At 54.9% G+C, this 24256-nt stretch overlaps 1 protein-coding gene across 3 annotated transcripts; it reads left to right on the top strand.

The window, feature by feature from the left end:
- The first annotated feature begins 775 nt into the window (after positions 1-775).
- On the top strand, positions 776-23115 carry TRAM2 (translocation associated membrane protein 2). 3 transcript variants are annotated; one of them, XR_010070477.1, is made up of 12 exons: positions 776-1000; positions 9911-9974; positions 12420-12529; positions 12793-12909; positions 14599-14657; positions 15239-15323; positions 15462-15532; positions 16640-16744; positions 16880-17038; positions 18015-18178; positions 18560-18750; positions 22484-23115. XR_010070477.1 is itself a non-coding variant. In XM_063330673.1 (11 exons), the coding sequence occupies exons 1-11, from the start codon at positions 881-883 to the stop codon at positions 18631-18633; spliced, it is 1128 nt and encodes a 375-aa protein (XP_063186743.1). In that variant the 5' UTR covers positions 776-880; the 3' UTR covers positions 18634-18997. The 3 variants fall into 3 exon arrangements, 1 of the variants encoding a protein (XP_063186743.1); XR_010070476.1 differs by having other exon boundaries at positions 19008-23115; XM_063330673.1 differs by lacking the exon at positions 22484-23115 and having other exon boundaries at positions 18560-18997.
- The last annotated feature ends 1141 nt before the right edge of the window (positions 23116-24256 follow it).

Below are 24256 nucleotides of genomic sequence, written 5' to 3'. Positions count from 1 at the left end.
TAGATGTGGGTGGGCATCCAGACATGCACAGTAGGTGGGGTGCAGATGCAGGTGGGCATCCAGAGGCGCATGGTAGGTGGGTGTAGATGTGGGTGAGCGTCCAGACGTGCACAGTAGATGGGGTGCAGGTGCAGGTGGGCATCCAGAGGTGCATGGTAGGTGGGTGTAGATGTGGGTGGGCGTCCAGACATGCACAGTAGGTGGGGTGCAGGTGCAGGTGGGCATCCAGAGGTGCATGGTAGGTGGGTGTAGATGTGGGTGGGCGTCCAGACATGCACAGTAGGTGGGGTGCAGGTGCAGGTGGGCATCCAGAGGTGCATGGTAGGTGGGTGTAGATGTGGGTGAGCATCCAGACGTGCACAGTAGGTGGGGTGCAAATGCAGGTGGGCATCCAGAGGCGCGCAGTAGGTGGGTGCAGATGGGGGTGGGCGTCCAGACACGCACTTCAGCTGGGTGTAGACATGGGTGGGTGCCTGGACACGCACGGTAGGGGGGTGAAGATGTGAGTGGGTGCCCAGATGTGCACAGTAAGGTGGGGCACAAGCATGGAGGGGGGGTGGGGGTGTCTGGACGCACACGGGCGGCGGGTGCCGAGGCCGGGGGTTGCCCCCCCCCTCCACCCCGGCGGAGGGCAGGACGGTGCAGGGCTGTGGGGGGAGCGGCCGCGGCCGCGGGGCCGGGGTTGTCGGGGGGGGGGAAACCGTGGGCGGCCGGGGGAGGCGGGGGCCGGGGCGGGCGGCGGGGAGGGGTCAGGCGGCGCCTGCGCGGGGCCGCGGCGGAGCTCCGTGAAGTTGCGCGGGGGCCCGGGGAAGTTTTTGCGGCGGCGGAACGGCGGAGCGGCGGCAGCGGCGGCGGCTCCCGCTGCCCTCCCGGAGCGGCCATGGCCTTCCGCCGGCGGGCCAAGAGCCACCCGCTCTTCAGCCAGGAGTTCCTCATCCACAACCACGCCGACATCGGCTTCTGCCTGGTGCTCGGCGTCCTCATCGCCCTCATGTTCGAGGTGAGACATTCCCTCCCCACCCCCCCACCCCCCCCCCCCGCCCTCTTCCGCCATCCCACCGGAGGACGCCCCCCCCCCCCCCCCCCCCCCCTCACCCGGGACCGGCTCTCTGTGTGTCCCCCCCACCCCTGTGCACCCCCGACGCGGACGGGGCATCCCTTCGCTTCCCCACCCTCCTTTCCCCCGCCATGCCCCGGGGTGCTGCGCCCCGGCGAGGTCACCCCATCCCGCTGGGGGTGCGGGACCCCCCCCCACCCCCTTCCCCGTCCCTGGGGGTGCCAAGTGCCGCCCCATTCATTCCCCGTCTCTCTTCTCCCCCCCGCCCCCCGCCAAAATCTCAGTGGGGACCCAGCCCGGTGCTGGGTTTGGGGGTGGCGCATCCCTCTGCCACCCCCAGCCCTGTCCGGGGGTCCCCGGCTGCGGAAGGGGGAGCACGGGGGGGGTTGAACCCCCCATCTCCCGCCGTCCCACCACCACTGCTGGGGACGATCCCTGTCCCGCACAGCTTCCCCTGCACGGAGGGGTGCCGGGAAAGGGAGCAGTCAAACCCTCGCTGATATTTCCAACAACTGGAAATGGGGGTAGTATTTTTTTGCCTTTTTTTTTTTTTAATTCAACGTTAGCCCTTTTCCAGGTGTTTTCTCCGCAGTCTGCTGACCCCCGCGCCGTGGGACAAACACCGGAGGCTTCTGGGCCTCCTGCGGATGCCAGCGTCTCCCCAGCTTTTCCCCATCTCGGCCATCCCGGGCCATGAGAAGGCATCCCGGCTCCTCCACGGGAAACCTTTGCCCAGCCCGGATGGCTGGAGCCCCCCTGGGAAGGCCGCTGCCGCCCCACCGCCGTGCAAAGCCATGCCGGGAATGCCGCTTTCTCCCTGCTCCCTCTCCTTTCCCTCCCAGCTTGCCTTTTTTTTCTTTTTCCTCCTCTCCTCTTTCGGGGAGGAGACGGGGAAGGGCTCGGAGGCCACCACCACCCTGCAGCTTCCCTCGGCTCCCGGCACCCTACGCCGAAGCACCTCGGGCGGCTACGACGACGAGCCGAGCCGTGGTCATCAGCTCGGCCGGATCGGACCCCCCGCTCCCTGCTTCCCCCGCGCAAACCCTCCCCTTCGGCGCAAGTGCCACGTTTCAAAGCAAATCCGGATGGGAAAGGGGTGGCCGGGGGGCCTGGCGGAGGAGGAAAGGCTCCTTCTGTAGCAAATCGCAAGAGGAGGAAATCCATTTCCTTAATACCCTCCCGGTGACAGCCCCCTTCTTTTTTCTTTTCTCCCCTCTCCCCTTTTTTCTTTTTTTTTTTCTTTTTTCGGATTGAATGAGCGAGTCGCTTCTAGTGCACAAAACCTTTCGATGTGTTTGTGCCCATATATATATATATATATGTTTGTTTAAGGATCGGGGAGTTTTCAAAACTCACCCGAGAGAGCCAGCTGGATTCCAGAACCGCATGCAAATGCTGCGAAGTTGGGCTGCAAGTTTCGTAGTTGTTCTTTAAAAACAACAAAAAAAAAAACAAAAAAAACACCCAAAAAGTCACTGAGGTTGCATCTCTGTCAGGGTTTCTCCCTACAGCTGTCCTTTTCGGGGTGCTGGCGCCTGCGGTTGTGTGTCGGGAATCCCGTCCCGGAGAGGTGGTACCTGGACTCGCTGCTGCGAGGGCTTTCGGTTGACACGATGCTCCGAGGGCGGTTTTGAAACGCGATGGGGTGAAACCCTCCCCATGGAGGTGGTGGCAGGGAGACTTTTGTGGCTTTTCTGATTTTTTTTTTTTATTTTTTTTTTTTAATGGCTTTTTATTAAATTTCCCCTGATTGAGAGCCAGCACTTTCCTGCTGGTGCCGCCGCTCTCCCGGCAGACCTCAGGGACACGATGCGTGCCGTACTGGGGTGGCTTTCGGCCCTTCTCCCTCTGCACCATCCATCCGTAGCATCTGCCCTCTTCTTCCCCTCGGCATGGGGTTTGGGACAACTCTTTTGGTCCCTGTGATGCTTTTCCCCTGATGGAGAAATCAGGCTCTGCTCTTCCCCAGCTCTCCAAACCATCCCTGCCCATTTGCACCACCTCTACAGGGAATTTTGGTGGCAGCTCAAGATATTTCTGCCTTTTGACACCTTTTCAGCGCTGATGGTGGGCAGGACATGTCATCATCCCTTCTCCTCCTCCTCCTCACCACCCTGTTGCCCACCCCGCTCACTGCTGGGCTCCCACCTTCCCCAATGCCAGTGGCCACGGCCGAGCTCAGGCTCAGCGGAAACAGCCGAATCCTGCTCACAATAGGCCGTTTCCTGCAGGGGAGGTTTCTTTGGGGGAGCACAGCCGGGATTTTTAACCTTTTCCCAAGCGGCCCCCGGGAGTTGAGTGCTTGCTTGCTCCGGTACCGTGCTCCTGGTGATGCTTGAGGGCTGCTGGGGGTCTCCCCATCCCAAAATGCGGCGCGAGATACGCCTTGAGCATCCTTTTGGATGCGCAACCTCTTCCCCATCCAAATGGATCAATGGGTTCTGCCAGCCTGGTATTTTGTCCGCAGCGGGGAGCGGGTATCAGTCGTGATGGAGATAGCGTTTGCGTCTCGCTTGATGCCCGGCTGCGCCGCTAGCACCGTCTCGGCTCCAGAAAGGGGATTTGGGAGATGCAGATGTGAATGGTCATCCAGATGTGCGCAGTAGGTGTGTGCAGATGTGGGTGGGTCTCTGGATGTGCGTGGTAGGTGGGTGCAGATATGGGCAGACATCCAGATGTGCGCAGTAGGTGTGTGCAGATGTGGGTGGGTATCCAGGTGTGCTGCTCGCCAGTGGCACGGGCGTGTTGGACTTGATGATTCGAGTCTTGTGGACTTTTTAAGGTGATAATAGCATTGGTCAGGGAGGGAAGCCCAGGGTTTGGAGGAGGTCCCCCCCAAAAACAGCTGTCCTGAGCTGGGCGCCACAGGGTTTTCTGCCTTGCCAGCCAGCCCTAAGCCTTCATGGTGTAAAAACACTCCTGGTGCAAGTTTGCGTGGTGGCCAGGCAGGGATTTTGCCGCGTGTGTGCAGCTGCTTCATCCACGAGCGAGCTGGAGCCCGGAAAGAAAAATCCCTCCCCCCTCTTTTTTTTTTTTTTTTTTTTGGTTAAAACCCATTTTAAGTGACCGGGTATAGCAACGCAAAACAGGTGCTCTCCATCCTCGGGCAGAAATTGCTTTGCATATCTCTTTCCACCCTGCTTTGCAGAAAAATGAAGCCAAGGCCGGGCTGGGTTTAACCTGCAGCTGCCTGGTGACCTGTGTCCCGTCTGGGACGGTGTGGGGTCCATCAGCCTCCATGGGGGTTGAGTTTGGGGCAAACCTTGCTGGTTTGGGGGGTTTCTATATTAGGCGGTGGCTGCTGTCATCATCTCTTTAAGATGGGGGAAACAGGCTTAATCTTATTTCTCCTTTGTGCCCCAAAGTGGCTGCCATGAGCTCAGGGACAAAGCAGAGGGGCAGGTCCCGATGCTTATACATGGGGTGACGGTAATAAAATTTATAAAACGTTATGTTATAAGAGATGCCGTGCCCTTGCCGGGCTTCCCCCTGTGTGCAGAGCCACGGCAGTGAGTCACGGTCTCCCAAACACCGGGTTGTGACACCGTCAAACGAAGGCGGCTGACGAATGAGCTGCTATTTCCAGGCTTCCTGCTAAATATACTTTCCCCTCCCCGGTCCCCTCCGTAGTACTCTGCAAAAATTAAGGCCTTCCCGTCGTTAACGAAGGAAAACAAACCGTGTTTCTGCCTCTCCCGCTCTCTGCCAGATGTGGGAACTGAGGCACGCAGGCGGCGTAAAGGCTGAATAGTTGGGGGGGGAGGGCGGGGGGTGGAGTAAAATTTAGGTCTGTTTTGTAAAAAAGGGAATAAACAAGGCAATGATAATGGTGTCGTGCTGGGGGACCAGCGTGTCTGTGGGAGCAGGGGGGCTGTGCTGCCCTCGGGAAGGTTTTTTTGTCGAAGCTGGTTGTTTACTTTTAAAGGCTTTGGTCCAAAGTTTGTTCTTGAGTTTACATATAGGGCTTGTGTCAATCCATACCGTGGATCAACAAGTTTTTCTTTCAATAAGCGCTCGGGCTGCCGGGGGAGAAAAAAAAAAACAACCCCAAAGTTGTGAGAAAAGCCTTCGGACAGCATTTTATCTTTAATTAGTTCGAGTTGTTTTTCAAGCCCTGGAAATATTTTCCCAGCTCAGCCTGCAGAAACTCCCCCAGCCTCCCCCGCCAGAGATTTGGAGCCGTTTCCTTCCTCCGAAGCTGTTTTAACCCAGGCAGGACCGTGGGGATGACGCCGTGTCTGGGGGATCCCGGCTCGGGTGAAGACGGCACCAGACCCCGCAAATCCCCCACCCAGCTGAGGCTTTTGTTCAGAGAGGTGACCTGGTACCTCTCAGCGAAGGATGCTCAAAAATTACCCCTCGCTCCGGAAAATGTCAGGGATTGAGTGTGGCAGCGGGTAGATTTTGGGAGAGGTGCTAAGCTGTCGGGATGCCCGTGCTCGGATGATGAATTTACTAAAAGCCACTCACGTGCCCGCGAAAGCGTGACTGGGACTTTTGGTTCGGACTCTTAAGAGTGTTTCGTGGTGGGGAAAAAAACCCAGCGTCTTCTAAAAAGGGTGGGGGGAGCTTTGCTGCTTTGTATTAGGCAGCAAACTCCGGGCTAGCGGGGGTGTGTGGATTTTTCCAGGCGCTGCGTTATCGGGGAACAGGTGCATTAGCTTGGTGGGATTGTTTGGGCTTTCTCCGTCGTCCCGTCATCGAGGGCTGCGAGGGGGATGCACTGATTTGGCGTTGCTCCCTGAGAAACAGCCCGAACCCTGTCCCGGCTGCTCTGAGCATCGCGGGAAACCGTGGTCCTTATGGATGCGTTGGGTTTTGCCTCTTCGCCGTCCAGCTGCCCTTTGGTCCTCAGGTTAATGTCATAAATCACCAGAAACCCATTCGCTGCTGAAGATGCTGTTCCCTCTGCGTGGCTGTAGGGAGCCCTCAGGAGAACTGCTTCCCAAATTTAGCTGGTTCAGGCACATCTGTCATGCCAGGCAGGATGAGGCCTGGATGAGGAGCATCCCCATCACCCCCTGGGGCAGCGGCGGGTTGCACAGAGGTGCCCTTAATGCAGGGCAGGGAGCGAATGAGGAAAACACAGCCTTTCCTATATGGTCCCATGCATACAAATCCCTCTCCCACCCTATAAAAATCCCTCCCCGAGTCACGGTGATGCTCTGTAGGATTTGGGCTGCTGGCTGGCTGGAGATAAGAGGGGAAAAGCAAAGAAGCAGGTTGAGGAGCTGGCCTCACAGCATAACCAAAAAAATATAATAATACCTGGAGAGGCCCAATTCCACCCCTGCCTGTGGCAGTTTGGTGGCAGCTCCGGCTCTACTCGAGACAGGAGGGTGCCTGGTGCTTCCTTTCCCGTACCAACATCTTGTCTCAGAGCAAACAGAGAGCGAGCATCTTGTGCCTCTGAATAACGCTCACGTTGCTCTTCCCGTTACAAACTTCTCCTTTCTCTGGCTGCCTGCGAAACGCTCGATGTGAGCTCTAAAGCTTTGCCATCGCTGGTGCTCGTCGCTCCTTCCCGAGCGGGGGAAACCTGGTTTCTGCCTTGCAGGGGAGCTGGAGGTGGCCTTGCTGGAGGTCGTGGTTCAAGTGTTCCCCATTTTCTTGGAGGCTTAAGCTGCTCGGTGGAGTTTCTGTCTCTCTGTGCTACGCAGGGCTGTGTAGCAGTGGGGGCACCATGGGTGATCCCAGTTGATGTGGTGGAGGACATGCTGTGGGAGCTTTATGGCTACAGTGTGGGATTTTGGAGCCTGGTGCTCACTTGATGGAGCTCAGTTACAACCTCGGTCAAGTCACCTATCCCTCCATGCCTGCCAGTAAGGAGCGTGTTGTGCGCAATGGCAAAAAGATGCAGGTCCCTCCATAGACGTTCAGGGTGTCCTTCACCTTCAAGGCTGGAGGGATGACACCAGTGTCCTGCTCAAGGTGGTTCGTCCCATGTATTTCATGCTCCATCTGCCTCGGCTGCTGGAAACCACAGCTCTTTTTCTATCTGGACTGAGATGTCCTCGCAGTGGTGGCAAGGAGATGGAGGTGACCCAGCCAAGGGTGCGCGATGCGATCAGGACCCTGGTGGCTTTCTCAAGTGGTGAGTCCCAGAGGACAGAGCTAAGCTGGATGATAAGTGCGTTGTTCTGGGTTTCTTGTGGAACTGCAGCAAGGAAAGCACGGAGGCGCAAGTGCTCACAAAATGAGATGCGACCAGTCTTTTGAGCCCTTGGAAAGGCCAGGGACCCACCTCTGAAAATGCTGCCTTGGCCATTAAAGTCCTGCTGGTGCCCACAGGAGAGCGTGTCTGGGGTCTGCGCCAGGGCGAAGGGTGAAATCCTGCATGTGTTCAGGCGTTTCTGTGGTGAGTGTGAACACTTCCCGACCGCTTGCAGGAGAAAGGAATGCCTTTGATGCCCAAGAGGAGACCTTCCCTCCACATAAGGTCTGTGAGATGTCCAGAGGTGGACAGGGAGGTCGGGTGCCCGGAGGTTCAAATTTGGCCCCCGGAGCTGCTGTCGTAGCCTTCAGTGAGTGGCGGCAGGTGCGTGCCTGGGCCTCCCCATCCATCAGGTGGAGAAGAGAGGCAGTTTGTCTTTGGAAGTCAGTCTGTCTGGAGCATGCCTACACCCAGGAGGTTACATTTATCTTAGGATGTAAAACATTTTATGCAGGCTTTAGCAAACAACCCGCTACCTCTCTGTAGTGAAAGGTGGAGGGGTGAAGGAGCGCAGAGGTGGCCCCTGAAGCTGTTGGTGGTCCTCTGGCCCACGGGAAGCAAAGACAAGTGTGGAGATGGGACAAAGCATTGATTGATCCTTGAGTGGATGGAGGAAACCTCTAGGTTTCCTACCAGGCCCTCTAGAAAAGAAGATTAGGAGAGTCCTTGCAAACCACGTTGGGGCTGAGCACCGTGTGGGCATTGCTCCCCAGCTGGGAGATGCTCCAGGTTTTCTCCGACCCACAAGTTTGGCTTATGGCCCCTCCATCAGGTTAAGAGACTTCATCTGGAGGTGATGCCTTGTTTCCAGCTGTTTACACCTCTGGATATCAGCCGGGTACTCGGGTAGGATGTAAAACCTTCAGGGCTTGCTGCCATCAGCACATCCATGGCACGGCCACCCATCCCTGCAGCATCACGGCCCCCACTGGGTGCGTGCATTTGTTTCATGCCCTGCGCCAGCTTGTGATGAGGTTTGGATATAAAGTCCAGGTCCTGGTTGTGCCGTACCGCTCTGGGATGAAGCAACTTTGCTTTCCTAGCCAGCAAGGTTTCCAAGAGCCAGAAGTGTCTCCTTAAGCCAGCATGAGGCCAGGCGACGCGCTTTTTCCATTACCACCCCACACTCTGCCCGTGGTCTCTCTCGGCATAGTGCTTCTCACCTCTACTCCTCCACAAGCAGAGCACAACATGTGGGATTCCTTTTTTTTAAGTGTGGGGGAAAAAAAAAAAAAGATAATCCCCAAACATCATGAAAACACGCCGTGGAGTTTACCTTCCCCCAGCCGAGGCTGCAGGAGGATGGGCAGCGCTGCCTGCGCCGGCAGAGCGGAGCCGCCGGCCGGTTGCTCAATGCTCGTGGGGGCGGGATGGGAACGCTTGGCAAAGCCCCCGTGCATCCATCCCCCCCACAGCTACATCCCGCAAGACGTGAAGCAATATTTCCAGCCGGGTTTTTAATAGCCTGCAGCTCTGAAACGGTTGCAGCTATGTCTGTGTGAAACACGGCTCATCTTCATCGGCGTTGGACGGGCACGGGATTTTTTTGGGGCTGGTTGCGTATGAGGCTGGGCACTTGCAAAGCATTTGGAAGGGTGGCTGAGGAGCCATCGGAAAGGTAAAAGTCTCTGGTGACCTGCTGCTGGTATGGGGTTGGATGGGATGAAGGCATTTTTGGTGTCAGGCATCTGTGGCTCCAGCTCGAGGGTGCGTTGGTCTCAGAGATGCTGCTTTGGGGCGTCCTGCAGACGCACTGGGATGGGATGGGATGGGATGCTCTGCCCCATCCCCACAAAGCCTCCTGCTTCACTGCTGGGGAGGATCGTCCCCTTGACTTCAAAGCAATAAATGAAGGGCGAGCAGCACAGCCCTGATTTGGAGGGGGGCTGGTGTCTCATCCCAGGCTTTTTTTTTTTCACTTTATGGACCAGCCTGCGATGCTGGACATGCATCTGGGATCTCTTGTGTGGCCAGCATAAGGTTCAGCACTTTTGCCAAAGCTGCTTTTCGCCTGCCCCGTGGGACCCTCCTGAGCACCTGAGTGGTCTCTAAAGGGGTCCAGCCTCACTGGTCCCATGGCTGATGTTACTAGAAAAGTCTCCACAAAGATGCAGGGGTTAAATCCATGCGGAGCCCTGGGTGCTTTGCAGCCTCTGAGCTTGCTCGGATGCTGGGTGCTGCCATCCCTACCTGGGCCAGGCTCCCTGTGTGGCTGCCTGGAGCGGATGGGAATGAGGGATGATTTTAGTTAACAGCCCACTGGGTCAGGCTCCTGGGGTCCCTTGAGCAGCCAGTCGCACGTGACGGTGGCCTATGCTACTGGAGGGATGCTCATCCTGGAGGGGAAGCGGGGAGCTTCCCCCGTCAGGCTGGCTGGTGGCTTTTGCAGCTGCATTCCTTTTTCAGGTTTCTCCCTCTTTTATCCACCTCTTTCTCCTTCCCAAGTCCCTGTTGACAAACCTCTTCCCTAGCAATCTCCTTGCTGAAAGGCTTTTCTGCCAGTGAAGCTGGTGCCTGCACATCTCCCTGGACGATTTGCCTTTCCCAGTGCTGTAGGAAAGGGGAGTTAATGGTGCCACAGGAATAGATTCAACAACTGATTTGCTTTTTTCCCCCCCCCCCCCGTGTCTCTTTGACAGGTTACAGCCAAGACTGCCTTCCTGTTTATCTTACCTCAGTATAACGTCAGCGTCCCTACAGCAGGTAAGAGATGTTTCTGCTGTGGGCACCCCAAAGGGAGGGTCGAGTCGTGGTCTGCCCCAAACCCTCGCTGCCAGCTGGCCTGGACTCGCCCTCTGCTGACGCACACTGTACAGGCCCTTGTCTGGTACTAAAGGAGACTTGAAAAATAAGAAACGTGGGGGAAAAAACAAAGTTCGGGTGGCTCAGAGCACACTGATCCTGTCTGCCAGCCCTCTTGCTGCTGGCTGGGGTTGGGAAGAAATGCTTTCCAGAGGTTTTAGGGCTTCCTCTCCTGTTCCTGCCGTGGTCAGGCTGCTTTGTGTGCTCTGCAGGGTGAGGATCCACCTCCAAGGCTGGTCAGGCAAGATCAAATTGCCTGATTGCGTGCCCAGAGCAGCTCTGTGCCCTGCCCAGGAGCAGGAGGGATTTAGCTCTTTGCTGAGCAGCAGGGGCTGCGCAGATAATTCCCGTCTCGCATTATTTATTGGGATGGGGCAAGGTGAGGGTGCAGAGATGCACATGGTGCGACAGCATCCCTGCACCGGGCAGTTTATGGTCCTGGCGCCCATGGGGAGTAATTCAAGGAGGCTCTGAGCTGGCGTAGGTCCGAGCCCCGTGGACCAGGAGATGTTCCTCAGCTCCCAGCCAGGAGGCAGCTGGAGGCTCGGTCCCTGTTTGTATTTTGGCTGCTAGTTGTCACCTTCCTGGCTGAGAGCCCCTGCGGGGCTGGCGGCGATCTGAGCACCGGTGTGAGGGCAGCAGGAGGTGGTTTGGATAAAGCCCTGGGCTGAGGATGAGCCAAACGCCCAGGGAACGGAGCTTGGCTTGGTGGCAGAAAACTGCAGTTAATTAGAAGTGTTTGAGTAATCATCCAAGGGAAGAGCCGGGGTTGTCGGGATTAGTGAAACTAGGATGAGGCAGACATCCTAGGAGGAAGATAAAAGGTCCGCCCTTATCAATGTCATGGTTGAAGAAATCACCCAGATTAAATTGTGGTCCGCGCTGCCCTATGGCACAGTCCAGACAGCTTCCGCTGCTTTTGTGTTAAGTGATTTATTCTTTCCTGCTACCACACATCTCGGGGAGGGGGGGGGCTCATAACCGCCTCGCCAGGGTCAGGTATTGGGATATCGATACAGGGCATGAGCTAACTGAGGCCGTGGGGAAAGAGACCTTGGTGCAGCGAGCTTGCTCGTGGGAAGGGTTATCGCTCACCTGAATTTTTTCCTGAAAAAGCTCACCTGAAAAAAGGCTTGTTTCACGTCCCTCGCAACAAGGATGCCATTGCCTGGCAGTCGGCAGATCTCGCTCTCGTCTCCCGTGCTCAGCGCACGCACAGCTCCTGCTAGAGCAGCTTCTGAAATGCCCTAGAGAGAGGAGAGGAGGCAGGGCAGCCGCACACAGCATGGTGTTATTTCCTTTAGCCTTGTAATTCTTTTATGCAGGGGTTATGAGCTCTGTGATACAGGCAACGTTTTTACCTCTGGGTTTTCACAGTGCCCAGCCGAGGGGCTCCTAAGGACCAAGCGTTTTCACATCCTTATGCCAGGTGTTTCCATAAATCCTATTCAAACCTCATTCGTGCCTCTCGAATCTTAGAGGGTAAACGGGGTCGGTGACAGACCAGTCACTTCCCAGCATTGATATTAGGAGGGGATGGCCGGGATGAGGGTAAAGGAGAGCAGCAGCTGGGGGGTGGGCTGAGCTTCGCGTCGCGATGCTTTCTGCAGCGTGCCACAAGGGCAGCAGCTTTCCCGACTCTGCTTCTTCCCCGTAAACTGCGGGGCTGCAAAGAGTTGCCTAAATGCAGATGTCTGGGGTATTTTGGGTGCTGTTGGGTCTCCTGTTGCTCTGAAAGAGTAGGACCTCCCACGGGTCCTATTTCTCATCCGCCAGCCCCGTGCTGCTGTCTCAGATCTCTTAATAGCACAAGGCATCCGCATTTAGGCAGCTGAATCCTGCTCCGGCAGCTCTCGGGGCTGAGTGGGAGAGAAGGGTGTTGGATGATATCTGAGGGCGGTGGAAATCCCATCCCAAGCCCTAGTGGTCCCAGCAGGGTGTCCCTGAAGGTGACAGCAAGCTCTTCCTGCCCATCACTTGCTTCAGCGCTGCCTCCATATCTTTGTCCCTGATAAATTCCCATCTCCGCAGCCAGGCTGTCCCCAGCCCCTCACGTCTGGCAGGAGAAGCTTGAAGCGTCCTGATTGTCACCTCCCTTGAGGTGTGTAACTATTAGAGGCGGAACCATCCACCCTCTGCCAATTATCTGACCCAAGATAGAGACCTCTTTCCCAGCCCTGCAGCCACTGGCACAGTCACGACCTGTTTCTCCCTCTACGTCTCTGGTGGCCCCATCCAAGCTGCATGTTGGGAATAGCCCCCGCTGAACTTCCATTAACCCTTAAGCCCTTGACTGGAAATTGTTTGGGTCACGGGGATTTGACCCACCGTTTGGTCTCTTTGCAGACGGGGAGCTGGTCCAGTATCACTACGGGCTGAAAGATCTGGTCACCATCCTCTTCTACATCTTCATCGCCATCATCCTGCATGCAGTGGTGCAGGAGTATGCCCTGGACGTGAGTGCTGTTTAGCATCTCGAGTTGCCAAAATATCTCAAATACCCTGGGGGGACCTGGTCCTGCTGCAATTTAACGCTGCTCCGGGGGTGGTGTGGAGGTTGAGGTGGTGATGAGTGAGCCTTCATCTCTAGGGGCCATTGGGTGATAAGTTAGCCTTCATCTCTGGGGCTTGCTTGGGATGGGGAGGAGGAGGAGGGAGGATTGTTGATCCAGTGGCTCACGTTTTCTTCTTCCTTTTCTCTCCCTCTGCTCCTTCCCAGAAAATCAACAGGCGTCTCCATCTCTCCAAGGTCAAACACAGCAAGTTCAATGAATCGGGACAGCTGGTTGCCTTCCACCTCACCTCCATGGTTTGGTGCTTGTACGTCGTGGTGACGGTAAGGCACGGGGTTGGCTGTGATTTGGGTTCCCTGGGTGGGATTTGGGGTTTCTGAAGCGCAAAACCCCAACAGCAGCGGGGAGTGCCCAGCCAGTCCCTGGTCCAAGATGGGGCACACTTCAGCAAATTTAGTTTACAAGTGTGGTGGGTCTTTCCAGCCATGGAGTGAGGGCAGTTTCAGGACATCCTTCTCCTGCTTCATGCAAGGAACAAACAAATGGGCTGTAAAAAATTTTCGGAGCTGGACCCCAGAAATCCTGCCTGACCCTGTCATCTCCATCTGGGACCTGCCTTCTTTCTCAGCCTTATTTTCCTCCTTATTTGAGTTCAGTGCCTTGGGGTTTTTGGATGCCCTTTACAGGAGTGTGGGGTGAACGGGCAGATGTTTGTGATCCTTCTCTCTGTGATCCCTCTCTTGGTGAGCTGGCGGTGAGGGGAACACTGAGAGCAGGGAAACCATGCCGTGCCTTGGGTTGTGTTGAGGGTGTTTCAACCTGTAACCTCTGGGAGGAAAATTGGAAGTGGAAATGTTTCGTTTTGGGGAGGAATGAGGAGGGAAGAACAGGCAGCAGTGGAGAGATACAACTATTTTGGCAGTGTGAAGGGATGCTGATGCTTTGCTACCGGTGGCCATTGAGGTCCAGCTGTGGTTCCTGGTGGCACTGGCGATGGATGCTCAGGGGCAGGTCCCCTCCCTGTTGCTCGGGTGTCCTGCCAGCCCTCCGTAGAGGGTTGCTACCCCCTCCAGGCCAGCATTTCTGGGAATCTGCTGGCACTGCTCCTAGTCCCGTAGGGCTGCGGAGAGGGAAGCTTTGGCAAAAAAGTCAGTGCCACTGGTTTTGGGCTGCTGTTGCCCAGTGTCAGATCCATCCCTCTTGGCTCTGAGGCTGCAGCCTCCTGTGCAAAGCCACGTTGCCACCGAGAGCTCCACAAATGCTCCACATGTGCAAAGTAGGTCACTCTTTGCAGCGCTTGTACTTCCCTGGGGCTCCCCGGACAAAAAAAGGGCTTAGGGCAGACAGAGGATGGGCGATGGTGACAGATAGGTCCTGGGCAGGATGAGTTTTCCATGCCAACGTCTCTTTGCGAAGCCCAGTGCAGCACCTCTGTGGCAGGGGTGGAACGAGAAGGGAGCCCCATCCTGTAACCTGCCCCGTGGGCGTAAGGCAAGAGGCTGTAGGGGAATGCAGGCAGGTGCAAAATTAAACTACGTGGTGCATATTAAATTATTTTTGTAGGCGTTTTCTGTTCCCATTTCTCTTCAGAAGGACTTCTTTTTGCTTAAGTGATACTTGGGTTGGAAATGCCAGTGGGGAAGAAGCACCCCTGGACCATGTACGTGGTTGCTTGTAGCTGTGATGCTGGCATCTTGCCCCCACGCCTCCAGAGCATCCTTCTTGCATTGCCTGGACCCCAAAACATCCCATCCTCAACTTGGGGCCCTCTGTGCAACCAAGCAACCCCCAGACATGAAACTTGAGCGGGGCGGTAGAGAGCTGTGAATGTGGCTGGGCTTTGGAGACCTCAGCCCTGGCTTGTGCAGGGCACGCAGTTTTTTACTGCAGGCCGAAAGGACTCGGGGTGTCATCCCCAGTTCCTTGTTTCACTGTAGCATTAACCTGCCCCGTCGTAACCATGCGCTGCCTCTTCCTTTTGCTGAAGGCTTGCATCTTTTTTCTCTTTGCAGGAAGGATACATATCAAACCCTCGGAGTTTGTGGGAAAACTACCCGCATGTTTATCTTCCGTAAGCACTCGCAAGGGCATTTTGTTCTCGGGCTGACCACTTCCTTCCTCTCTATGGTTTTCCTTGTGGCTGGGAGCAGGGTGCTGACAGCGCAGCACCCTTTTGCACGCAGCACCCTGCTGCAAGGACACCGCAGTGAGATCCCAGGGGACGCTGGACATCTCGTTTGTGGCGCCGGGGAGGGTGTTCCCGGAGGGTTTCCTCCATGAGGAGGGTCCTGTGGGCTTGGTTCCTCCTCCTGGATGCTTCCTGCCCGCATCACCTTGGGCAAGTCGCTTTGCCGTTCGTTTTTCATAGTAGAAACGAAGTGGGGGATAAGCCACCCTTCTTGGGTTTTTGCACGAGTGAGGTTTGCTGAGAGCACGGAGACCGCAGCGCAAGCATCTGGGTAAATTCCAGGCATGTCTAGCTTGGCTCAATGTATAATTTCAGCCCTGAAATGATGCCTCCTAAATCCCGTGGCTTCAAAGCGGCGGAGGGATTGCCTGGCGCTGTGCGGCTGGGCATTTTCCCTGGTGTCGGGATCCCCGGGGTCCTGCCGTGCCCTGGGCTGGCTCACGCGGCTCGTCCCTGCGTTTCAGGTTCCAGGTGAAGTTTTTCTACCTGTGCCAGCTGGCATACTGGCTGCACGCCCTGCCGGAGCTCTACTTCCAAAAAGTTCGCAAGGTGAGAGCCGGGTGGGTGCTCCCGTGTGCCTCGGGGATGCTTGAGGCGGTTTGCCCGCTGGGCTTTGGGGAAAGCAAGCTTTGGGAGAGGGTGGGCGAAGAGGGGCGAGGGGTTAACGTGGCTTTCTGGCCCATCCAGGAGGAGATTCCCCGCCAGCTGCGGTGCATCGCGCTCTACCTGGTACACATCGCCGGCGCCTACCTCCTCAAGTGAGTCGGCTGCTTTGGCATCCTGTCCCGCGCCGCGGATGGGGCTGAGCAGGTCCTTTTGCAGGGCCAGTCACCCAAGTGCGGGGCTTAAAGGGGGGATAAAGGCAAGTGTGTAAAAAGCAGATGGTCTCAAAGTTGAGCCTCCGACTGCGGGGCGATAGGGAAACAGTTTGCCCAGACCCACAGAGCTGAGTTTTGAAGGAGTTCAGCGATGTTACACGAGTGCATGGGCGGTCTCTGTTCACAAGGTGCTGCAAAGCAAACGTTAACCAGGGAGCCAGGCTGATGGGTGCATCTCCCCTGGCTGTGGGAAGCACCCTGGGGTGCTCTCCCAGCACAGCACGGGTAAGCAAGCTCATATCCTTCCTCTGCACAGAGCAGCAATGCCAGCGGTTAGGGCTTTGTGTCAGACCCATCGCAGCTCTGCTACTGGTTTGGGCTGCTTCCAGCACAGGAAGGACTTGGACCTGTTGGAGCGGGGCCAGAGGAGGCCCCGGAGATGCTGGGAGGGCTGGAGCCCCTCTGCTGGGAGGACAGGCTGAGAGAGCTGGGGGGGTTCAGCCTGGAGGAGAGAAGGCTCCGCAGAGACCTTCCAGCCCCTGCCAGTCCCTCCAGGGGCTCCAGGAAAGCTGGGGAGGGACTCTGGAGCAGGGAGGGGAGCCATGGGACGAGGGGGAATGGTCTTAAACTGAAAGAGGGGAGATTTAGGTGAGATATTAGGAAGAAACTCTTTGGTGTGAGGGGGGTGAGCCCCTGGCCCAGGTTGCCCAGAGAAGCTGTGGCTGCCCCATCCCTGGAGGGGTTCAAGGCCAGGTTGGATGGGGCTTGGAGCAACCTGGTCTGGTGGGAGGTGTCCCTGCCCAGGGCAAGGGGGTGGAACTGGATGATCTTTAAAGTTCCCTTCCAACCCAAACCATTCTGTGATTCTATGATGTTTTTGGGACAGGGATTCCCCCATCACAATCCCACTCCTGCTGCTGCAGAGAGGTCCGGCTTTGGGCTGGTGCTTGCTGCAGCTCAGGGATAGCAGGGGAGATGCTGTTGCTGGATATGAAGGACCAAGCTTGACCCAGCCCAGTGATGTTTTTTTCTTCTATTACCTCCTAGCTTAACCCGCTTGGGGCTGATCCTCTTGCTGTTGCAGTACTTAGCCGAATTCTTCTTCCACATGGCCCGGCTGGTCTACTTCACGGATGAGAACAACGAGAAGCTGTAAGCAGGCGAGCTGGCTACGGCTTCCATCCTTCGGTGCCGAGGAGAGCTGTCGGCATGATGGCAGCTTGCTCTCATCTTCCAGCTCAGCTCTGGAGGCTGCTCCTGCTGACACCTCTGCTTGCCCTCCTGCAGGTTTAATGTCTGGGCCGTCGTGTTCGTGGTCACCAGGCTGTTCACCCTCACCTTGTACATCCTGGTCATTGGCTTCGGGCTGCCACGGGTGGAGAACCAGGCCCTCGACCCCGAGAGAGGGAACTTCCTCAGCTTTCTCTTCAACAATATCCTCTTCAGGTAGGAATATTCCCTATCATATCTACCACCTTTTTTTTTTTTTTTTTTTTTTTTTTTTTTTAATGCACCCTTTCACATGAAGGCTGAATTGTGGAAATCTCCTCCCTTGGCATGTTCCTTGGTTGTGCTATCCCAAGGTGGTTTTTGCTGAGTTTGGAAATGCCAGTGGGGTTCTGATCTAGGTTCTCTTCAGGGAAGGTCCTTGTAAGCTGGGAGGGTGTGGAGGGAGCGAGGAAGGGTTAAAGGCTGTGGAGCCACGACAGGAGGGCAAAGCCAGCAAATGAGTTGCACACTGAGTGAAGTTATAAAGCATGAGCCTATCTTAGAGAAAGGCTTACAGGCTTTCTGTTCTGCACCCATAACTGCGCTTACAGGGATGCAGCCAATGAAAAGGCGTTTTCCCTTCTGCTTGGGTGTGTTTTGCTGCCTGTTGACGTGGGAGACGGGACGGGATGGATTCCTCATGCCTTGCAGTCTGTCTGTCAAGAGTGGGAGCCTTTCTCACCCATACAGCAGCTGTAGGTTCAGTCCAGAAGTTTCTAGGACAGGTGCCTGGTCATTCCCAAGCTTTTTGGAGCTATGGACTATGGGCGCACCTGAGGATTTGGGGGACTTCCTTAGCTCACTTCCAACCACATCCACCTTTTAGTTGTACAGAGCAGCTGGGGACATCTTACCTTGATCATGCAGACTGTGGTTTGGGCAGTGCTGCTTGGGATGATCCTATTCATCCATTCTTGCCCTAAAGTCTTAGGAGCCAGGAATGCCCTGAGCACCTGAGAGCTTTGTAGTGAGGAGGGAAAGGGAAGTGGCTGCCCTGAGCTCAGGAGATGGCAGAAAGCAGAGATCGTGGCTGGAGGGACGGCACCTCCCACCCAGGGAGACCTTGGCCACCAGCCCTGGTGTGGGTGGAAGGCTGGGCTGGTGGTGGCTTCGCTCCTCTGTTCTCAGCCTGCCTCTTCTCCGCCCCTACCAGAATGAGTGTGCTGCTGTTGGTGTGCCTCTTCCAGGCCTCGGTGATGTGGCGCTTCATCCACTTCCAGCTGCGGCGCTGGCGGGAGTACTGGAACGAGCAGAGCAGTCGGAAGCGAGCTGCTACCGGCACTAAGCAGCAAGCCAAGCCGCTCAAGAGGGACTCGGGTGAGTGCCAGGGCTGGCGTGCCATGGGGTGACACCATGGGAGGCATCAATCCTGTGGTTCAGCATCCCCTCGGGCAGGCTGCTGCCCATACAGGCGATGCTGCGGTGGTGCCTCCTGCTCTACACTGAGCCCAGGGGATCCCCAGCAGGGTCATAGAATCATAGAACGGTTCGGGTTGGAAGGGACCTTAAAGATCATCTAGTTCCAACCCCCTGCCATGGGCAGGGACACCTTCCACTAGACCAGGTTGCTCGAAGTCCCGTCCAACCTGGCCTTGGGTCGTGCCATGGTGGGGTATTTCCCCATATCTATGGGCCAGCCCCAGGAGGGTTAAGGTTTTGGCCTGTGCAAGGGACGATGTTTTCTCTCTCCATCCCCAGGTTACCATGAAAACGGAGTGGTGAAAGCGGAGAACGGCACCTCGCCGCGAACCAAGAAACTGAAATCGCCGTAGAAGCCAAGGCTTGTCTCCTGGGGAGGAGGGCGAGATACCGGGACTAAGAAGCGGCCCCTCCTCCCGGTCCACACGAGCGTCGTCTTGAACGGCTTGGAAACCGGTCATCTTCCCAAGGTGTCTCTCGCTTTCTTCCCTTCCTTTCTTGCTTTCTTGAACCATTTGCAATAAAACCAAAAAGGTCCCTTTCCCTTGCTCCCTTCCCCTTGTAGGAGCCTTTCCCATCCCTCCTGATCTTGCCTTCTTCTCTTTCATTGTAAATCAGTGTGCAATTTTTTTCTTTTCTATTTTAGTGTTTCGTTATTTTGGGTTATTGTTACAAATGCATCATAGATGGTTCCAAACCTTTTTTTTTTTTTTTTTTTCTTCTACAGCATGTTCCTCCCCTCTCTCCGTGGTGCTTCCCTGAGCCCCGGGGTCAGGGCTATGGCAGCTTGAAGGCACCACGTGTCTGTTATGGGAACAGGCTCCTGGGGGAATGCGCTGGGGCTCTCTGACCCTGAGGCTCAGGGGTGCTCTTGGGCGAGGGTTGTCTCTCCTGGGGCACAGTCTGGCCAGTGCTTGGCAAGTGCCGCAGGATGGTGATGCTGCAAATAGAGACCAGGGTCTGAGGGAGGAACCTCAACCGCGTCTTGTCTCATGGTGGACCTCTGGTTAAGTGGGGTTTTTCTGACCCTTGGTTTTGAGCTAATTTTGGAGAGCTGGGCAGCAGAGAAGGGAGAGAATTTCCCTTTTCATATAGGACCCATGTCCTAGCTTCTGCTTGCCCCAGCTCTTCTGGTACAACTGGGTCCCTCTTGGCTGCGGGAGGTGGGCTGCCCCGTAGTTGTTCTGGACCTCCCAGCCCCAAGAGCTGGGCTCAGGGCTCTGCAGCTCGCAGTGCCTTGTCGTGGGGCAGCAGGATCCTCAGGTCCACGTGAAACCTTGAGTCCCACCCCGCCCTGAGCGCTGGCCTGTCGCCTGTCTGCCCAGGCCCTTTGCCAGCTTTCTTGTGCCTCGTGGACCTGGTCTTCTCATGACTTGCGACCACGTCCAGATGACAAACTGGCTGCTGTAAAGGCTTTTGCATCAATGGGACTGTGCCCTTCAGGCTGTCACCTCAGCCTTCCTCATCCCTACTGTACCAGTCCAGCCGTGTCATCGGCAGCCACCAGCTTCACTCTTTGTTTCCAAAGGATACAGAGCTTGTATCCACCCAAGGTGCTATCAAATGCAGGGTTTCTTCCAAAAAACCTAGCCCCTTCATCCTTTTCTGAGCTGTGAACAAGATGACAGGGAAGGGGAAGGAAGCCGGGGCTGCAAGGAGCAGCTTGCATATTAGGAAAAGCCTGACCTGTGACGCATAGCTGTTGGCAGATGGAGTTGTCTCAAATCTACCTCAGAGGCCATCTGTTGCTGCAGACCACTTTCCCCTCTTGCTCCTGCCCACTGCCACCTGTACGTGGTGGCAAGAGATTGATGGGAACCCCAGATCCCGCCAGCTCAGTCCCCTGCTGCCTCTTTGCTGGGGAGCAGCATCTCCTGTCCAGGGCTTTGTGGGTCAGTGCCAGCTCGCCGAGCTTCTTCGGGGTGCCATGCACCCATCTAGATTTGGTAGGCGTGCAGTAGGTGGGCACCTCTCACCCCACAGCTCTCCTCCGGGGCAGTTTCTGTAGCTGGGCTTTGCTGTTGGTGCCTCTTGTGCAGCAAAGCCGGCTATAGCTTTTGTTCTTTGCCATGGCAGGAGCAGGCGAGTGGTGTTCTCCCTTGGCTGGGCGAGAAGAGGGGGCGCAGGGTTATGGGGAGCTCGGGTACTCTTCGATATGCAAGCCAGGATTGAGGTCCACCTTCCTTGCAGGTGAGGGGAGCACGTGGTCCTTCGTGTCCCTCTTGCTCAGCCCTTTGGGCAGCTGAACTCTGGCTCTCTCAGTGCAATTCTAGCTTGAGGCTGGCGCAGTCATCCTTCGCATCATTTGTGTTTTGAGGAACGGGTGACAGTTGATTTTTCTGCCCCTCTTTGAGTTGGGTCAGGTTTTTTTCCTCCTTCTATAGGTGTCTTCTCTCCCTTCCTCCCCCTCTCCTTGTTGAGCCCCAGCTAACGCTGGGGAGAAAATGTGCAGGGACACGAGGGACAGTTGGTCAAACTCTACTTGTTCCTCCATCCCCACGACCTCTGAGTCCCAAACGAGAGATGTCAGCAGGACTCCAGGAGAGGGATTACCCCTTTTTCAGGGGAACTGAGGAAGGAGACTTTGGAGCAGAGTCCTTGGTGGTATCTTCCATTGCTCCTTGTCGCCCTTGCTGGGTCGATAATACACATTTTGGCTCAGAGGAAGCGACAGTACCTGCAGTGCAACGTGATGAGAAGCGAGGGGAAAAGAGCTTTAAGTTAGGGAGGACATGGAAAAGGTCCAGTGTGAGAGGTTTTTTTGCCTTTCTGCTGCCTCTTCCCATCCCCAGCCATCCACTGCCACGTGCCCTCCGAGAGCGACTGCTGGCCGGCATCTCTCCAGAGCCTCAGCCGGTCCGTTCTGCAAAGCTGGTGCCTGGCAGCAGCTGAGATATTGACTCTGTTAACAGGTGACACATACAGTCCCCCAAAAAAACTGGCTGCTGAATGATTCCTCCTCCTGCCTGCTTCGCTTCAGGCAGTTTTTTCCACTTGCACAATCCTTGCGTCTTCATAAAGTAGCTAATTATGCTTTGTATCCCAAGTGCCTTATGTTGCCGTGTAGTCTCTCGTACGCTTGATCCATGTACTATATCAGTAGCTGAATGCTCTCCCTCTTTACGACGTATGTACAACGTATGCTACATTTATGTGGTTTTTTTGTTTTCTTTGTGATAGAGCTATCAGTAAAAGGGACAGTTTGTTTTGGAAGCGTTTCCATGTGTTCTTTTTTTTTTTTTAATTTTTTATTTTAACCTGTAGATGGTGGGGCTTTTTTTGCCCTCTCCTGTCTTTAGTCCTCAGAAATCCCCATCCTTCTCCTGTTGTGCCCAAATGTGGCAGGTTTTTTGGTTTTTATTTTTTGAGCTGAGCCTTTGCTGCAAGGCAATATGCGCTGTCATCCCAGAGGTCTGCAATCCACCCTCCGTTGGAGGGGTTGCCACGGGCTGCTTCTGTCTGTCTTCTCGTCATCCCTTGGCTGCTTCTACGTCCACGTCATTTCTCAGCAGACCGAGACTTCTCTTCAGCCCAAAGAGCTTTTTCTTTCCCAAACGGAGTATTTTCATAGCAAGCCTTTAGTGGTCAGTCTTTCCTTGACCGCTCTGCGTACAAAGATGCCGTAAGTCCACTTTCTTTGAGTGGATGCTCTTCTAGTGCCCCATCTTCTCAAGCCCTGTGTCTTCTGCCAAAAAGATCAAACCCCAACCAGGAGCTCTTGTCCAGCACAGTGCAGCAAGTGTTAGACTGTGTAAGCCTTTACTTTCAGTGTAACGCTATTGCTTGTACCCTTCCCATGGGCTTGAGGCTGCTTTTGTAGTCTGTGTCCATTATCCAACCTGAGAAGGTCGGGGATCAAGTAGTCTGTGATTTTTGGTGTGAAACATAGCGTTTTCCTGCCCTAGCCTAGAAGAGCTGTGGAATACGAGCAGTAGTTCTCTCTTTTTGTCTTAGTTGGGGAATGGGCTTGGGAAGAGAAAGGGGCAGAGGAAGAACAGATGTAGCATTTCACATATAATTTTTGAGTGACTCTTGTGTTATGGGGCATTACAGTTGCGGTTGTTTGGTTGTTTGGGGTTTTTTTGTTTAGGATTCTTTCTTTTTCCTCATCGTGTTTGGGTTGGTAGTCAAGAAGACAAGTTCCAGTTGCCCTGTAGGTCTCCTCTACTTTTAATTCACCATTTGAAAATGTATTTTTGGTAGGCTTCCTGGTTGGAGGGAAGAACGACTACTCTAGGATGCCTCCCCCTTGCCTCCAAGTGACTCTCGAAGCCTGTAGATACCCTGCCTTTACTGCAGCGCATGGGGGTTTACAGCAGCCTCTCCCTCTTGCCTTAGCTAAAGTCTTGCTAGATGGACCCCGACTTGCGTCAACAGTAGATGGAGATTATGGGGTTTGATTTGCAGCCTCCTGGTCAACTTCATGAGTGTGTAATAGATGGTTTGGCGGGTTTTGTACTCAAACTGTGAAGTATGTTACTTCGCCTTGCGTCTGCGTGCGGGGTTTTGCTGGCAGCGGGGAAGAATGGTTGTTGTCGAAGCCAGGCGGAGGCACGTCATTTTTCTTTGAATACGTTGAACTCGATGGACCAAACTTCGGCAAAGGAACTCGAGGAAAATTTCTGTTCTTCCATATTTATACTTTAGTGCAAATTTCCTAATTTTGGAGGGGGTGGGGGGAAGTAACAGTCTCTGATATGTTATCCCGTTCATTTCATTCTTCCTGTCACTTCAAGTTTTGTATGGATTTTGTTTGTTTGTTGTTTGTTGTTAAATGACTTTTGTGATAAACTCAACAAAAGTATTTTTCTGAAATAAATGAATAAAAGGCCTAGATTCTTCCACTGCTGCTGTCCGCTGATGCTTTATCACCCTGCTAAGCTCTATGAGTTTCCAAAGGAGGCTGTGATGGGTTGGACTTGTCTCCGTCTTGTCACACCAGACCAGTCTGTTCCCTTCGGTGCAGCCTCTAAATCCGGTGTCCTCGGATTCCCCACAGCTGGGGTTCATCTTCTCGCGTTTCCCATGTCTACAGCACGGGCAGCTGCTTCTGAGTTAGTTATCTGTGGCTGCTTTCATCGTTGGGAGGGGAGGATGAGGGCATTTGTAGGATATGATTTGTCTGATGTGGTTTAGGTGCATACTTTATGGTGAGCCAAACTGTATACTTTCTGCAGCTGGCCCCAGGCATGCTACATCATTCGGCTGAGTATTAGGTTACAGTTTCGAGGCATGTGCAGAAAACAGTTTCTGACTTTCTTTTCCACAGCCTACAGCTCCAGTAATTTCATCTCTTAAGTTCTGGGGCTCTGGAAAAGCTGATTACGGTGGCCTTTAGAAGTTCACCTTTGTCAGCTGCTGCATGGAAGGCACCTTGTGCAGTGCCAAGCCATGCTTTGAGATCCCAGGTGGACCAGAGAGAGCCGTAACGATTCTTGGTCGGAGTGAGCAGCAGCACAAAACGGGCCCAGAGAGGAAGAACAGTGGTGACCTTTCGGAGCAGGCAGGAGGGAGCTGTCATGTGGAGACTCTCAGCTCTCTGAGGGGAAGTGGGAATCCACAGCACAAAAGCTGATTTAAATCAGCGTTTTCTTCCAAAGAGCTTTGTTCTCTGCTGCGTGCATGGTAGCTGCCTTTCATGCGTGCTCAATGGCAACACCTGGCAGGTGTCATCTGGGGTGAGAAGGTCCCTGCCACCTTTACCTTCATGCAGAGATGAGAAATGTAATTCTAAGTAGAGCCCGAGTGTCATAACTCTATTGCTGTGCCAATCGCTAGTTTTCCCTTTTCACTGGACCTGTCTGGTAAGGTGACAGGTTGCATAAGATGGGTTTAGATAATATCTCAGCCCTAAAACCATCCTCCCAACCTTTTTGATTAAAAAATGTATAGCAGCTGCCAGCAATTTGTGTACAGACCCCTGCTATTTCCATAGCTATGCGACAGCTAAACTCACCACTCCCTTTCAAGTAAACC

Source organism: Chroicocephalus ridibundus, chromosome 3 (genome assembly GCF_963924245.1).
Source record: "Chroicocephalus ridibundus chromosome 3, bChrRid1.1, whole genome shotgun sequence".
Taxonomy (NCBI): domain Eukaryota; kingdom Metazoa; phylum Chordata; class Aves; order Charadriiformes; family Laridae; genus Chroicocephalus; species Chroicocephalus ridibundus.
The sequence above is the reverse complement of the archived record's forward strand: the minus strand, read 5'-3'. Positions and strand labels throughout refer to the sequence as shown.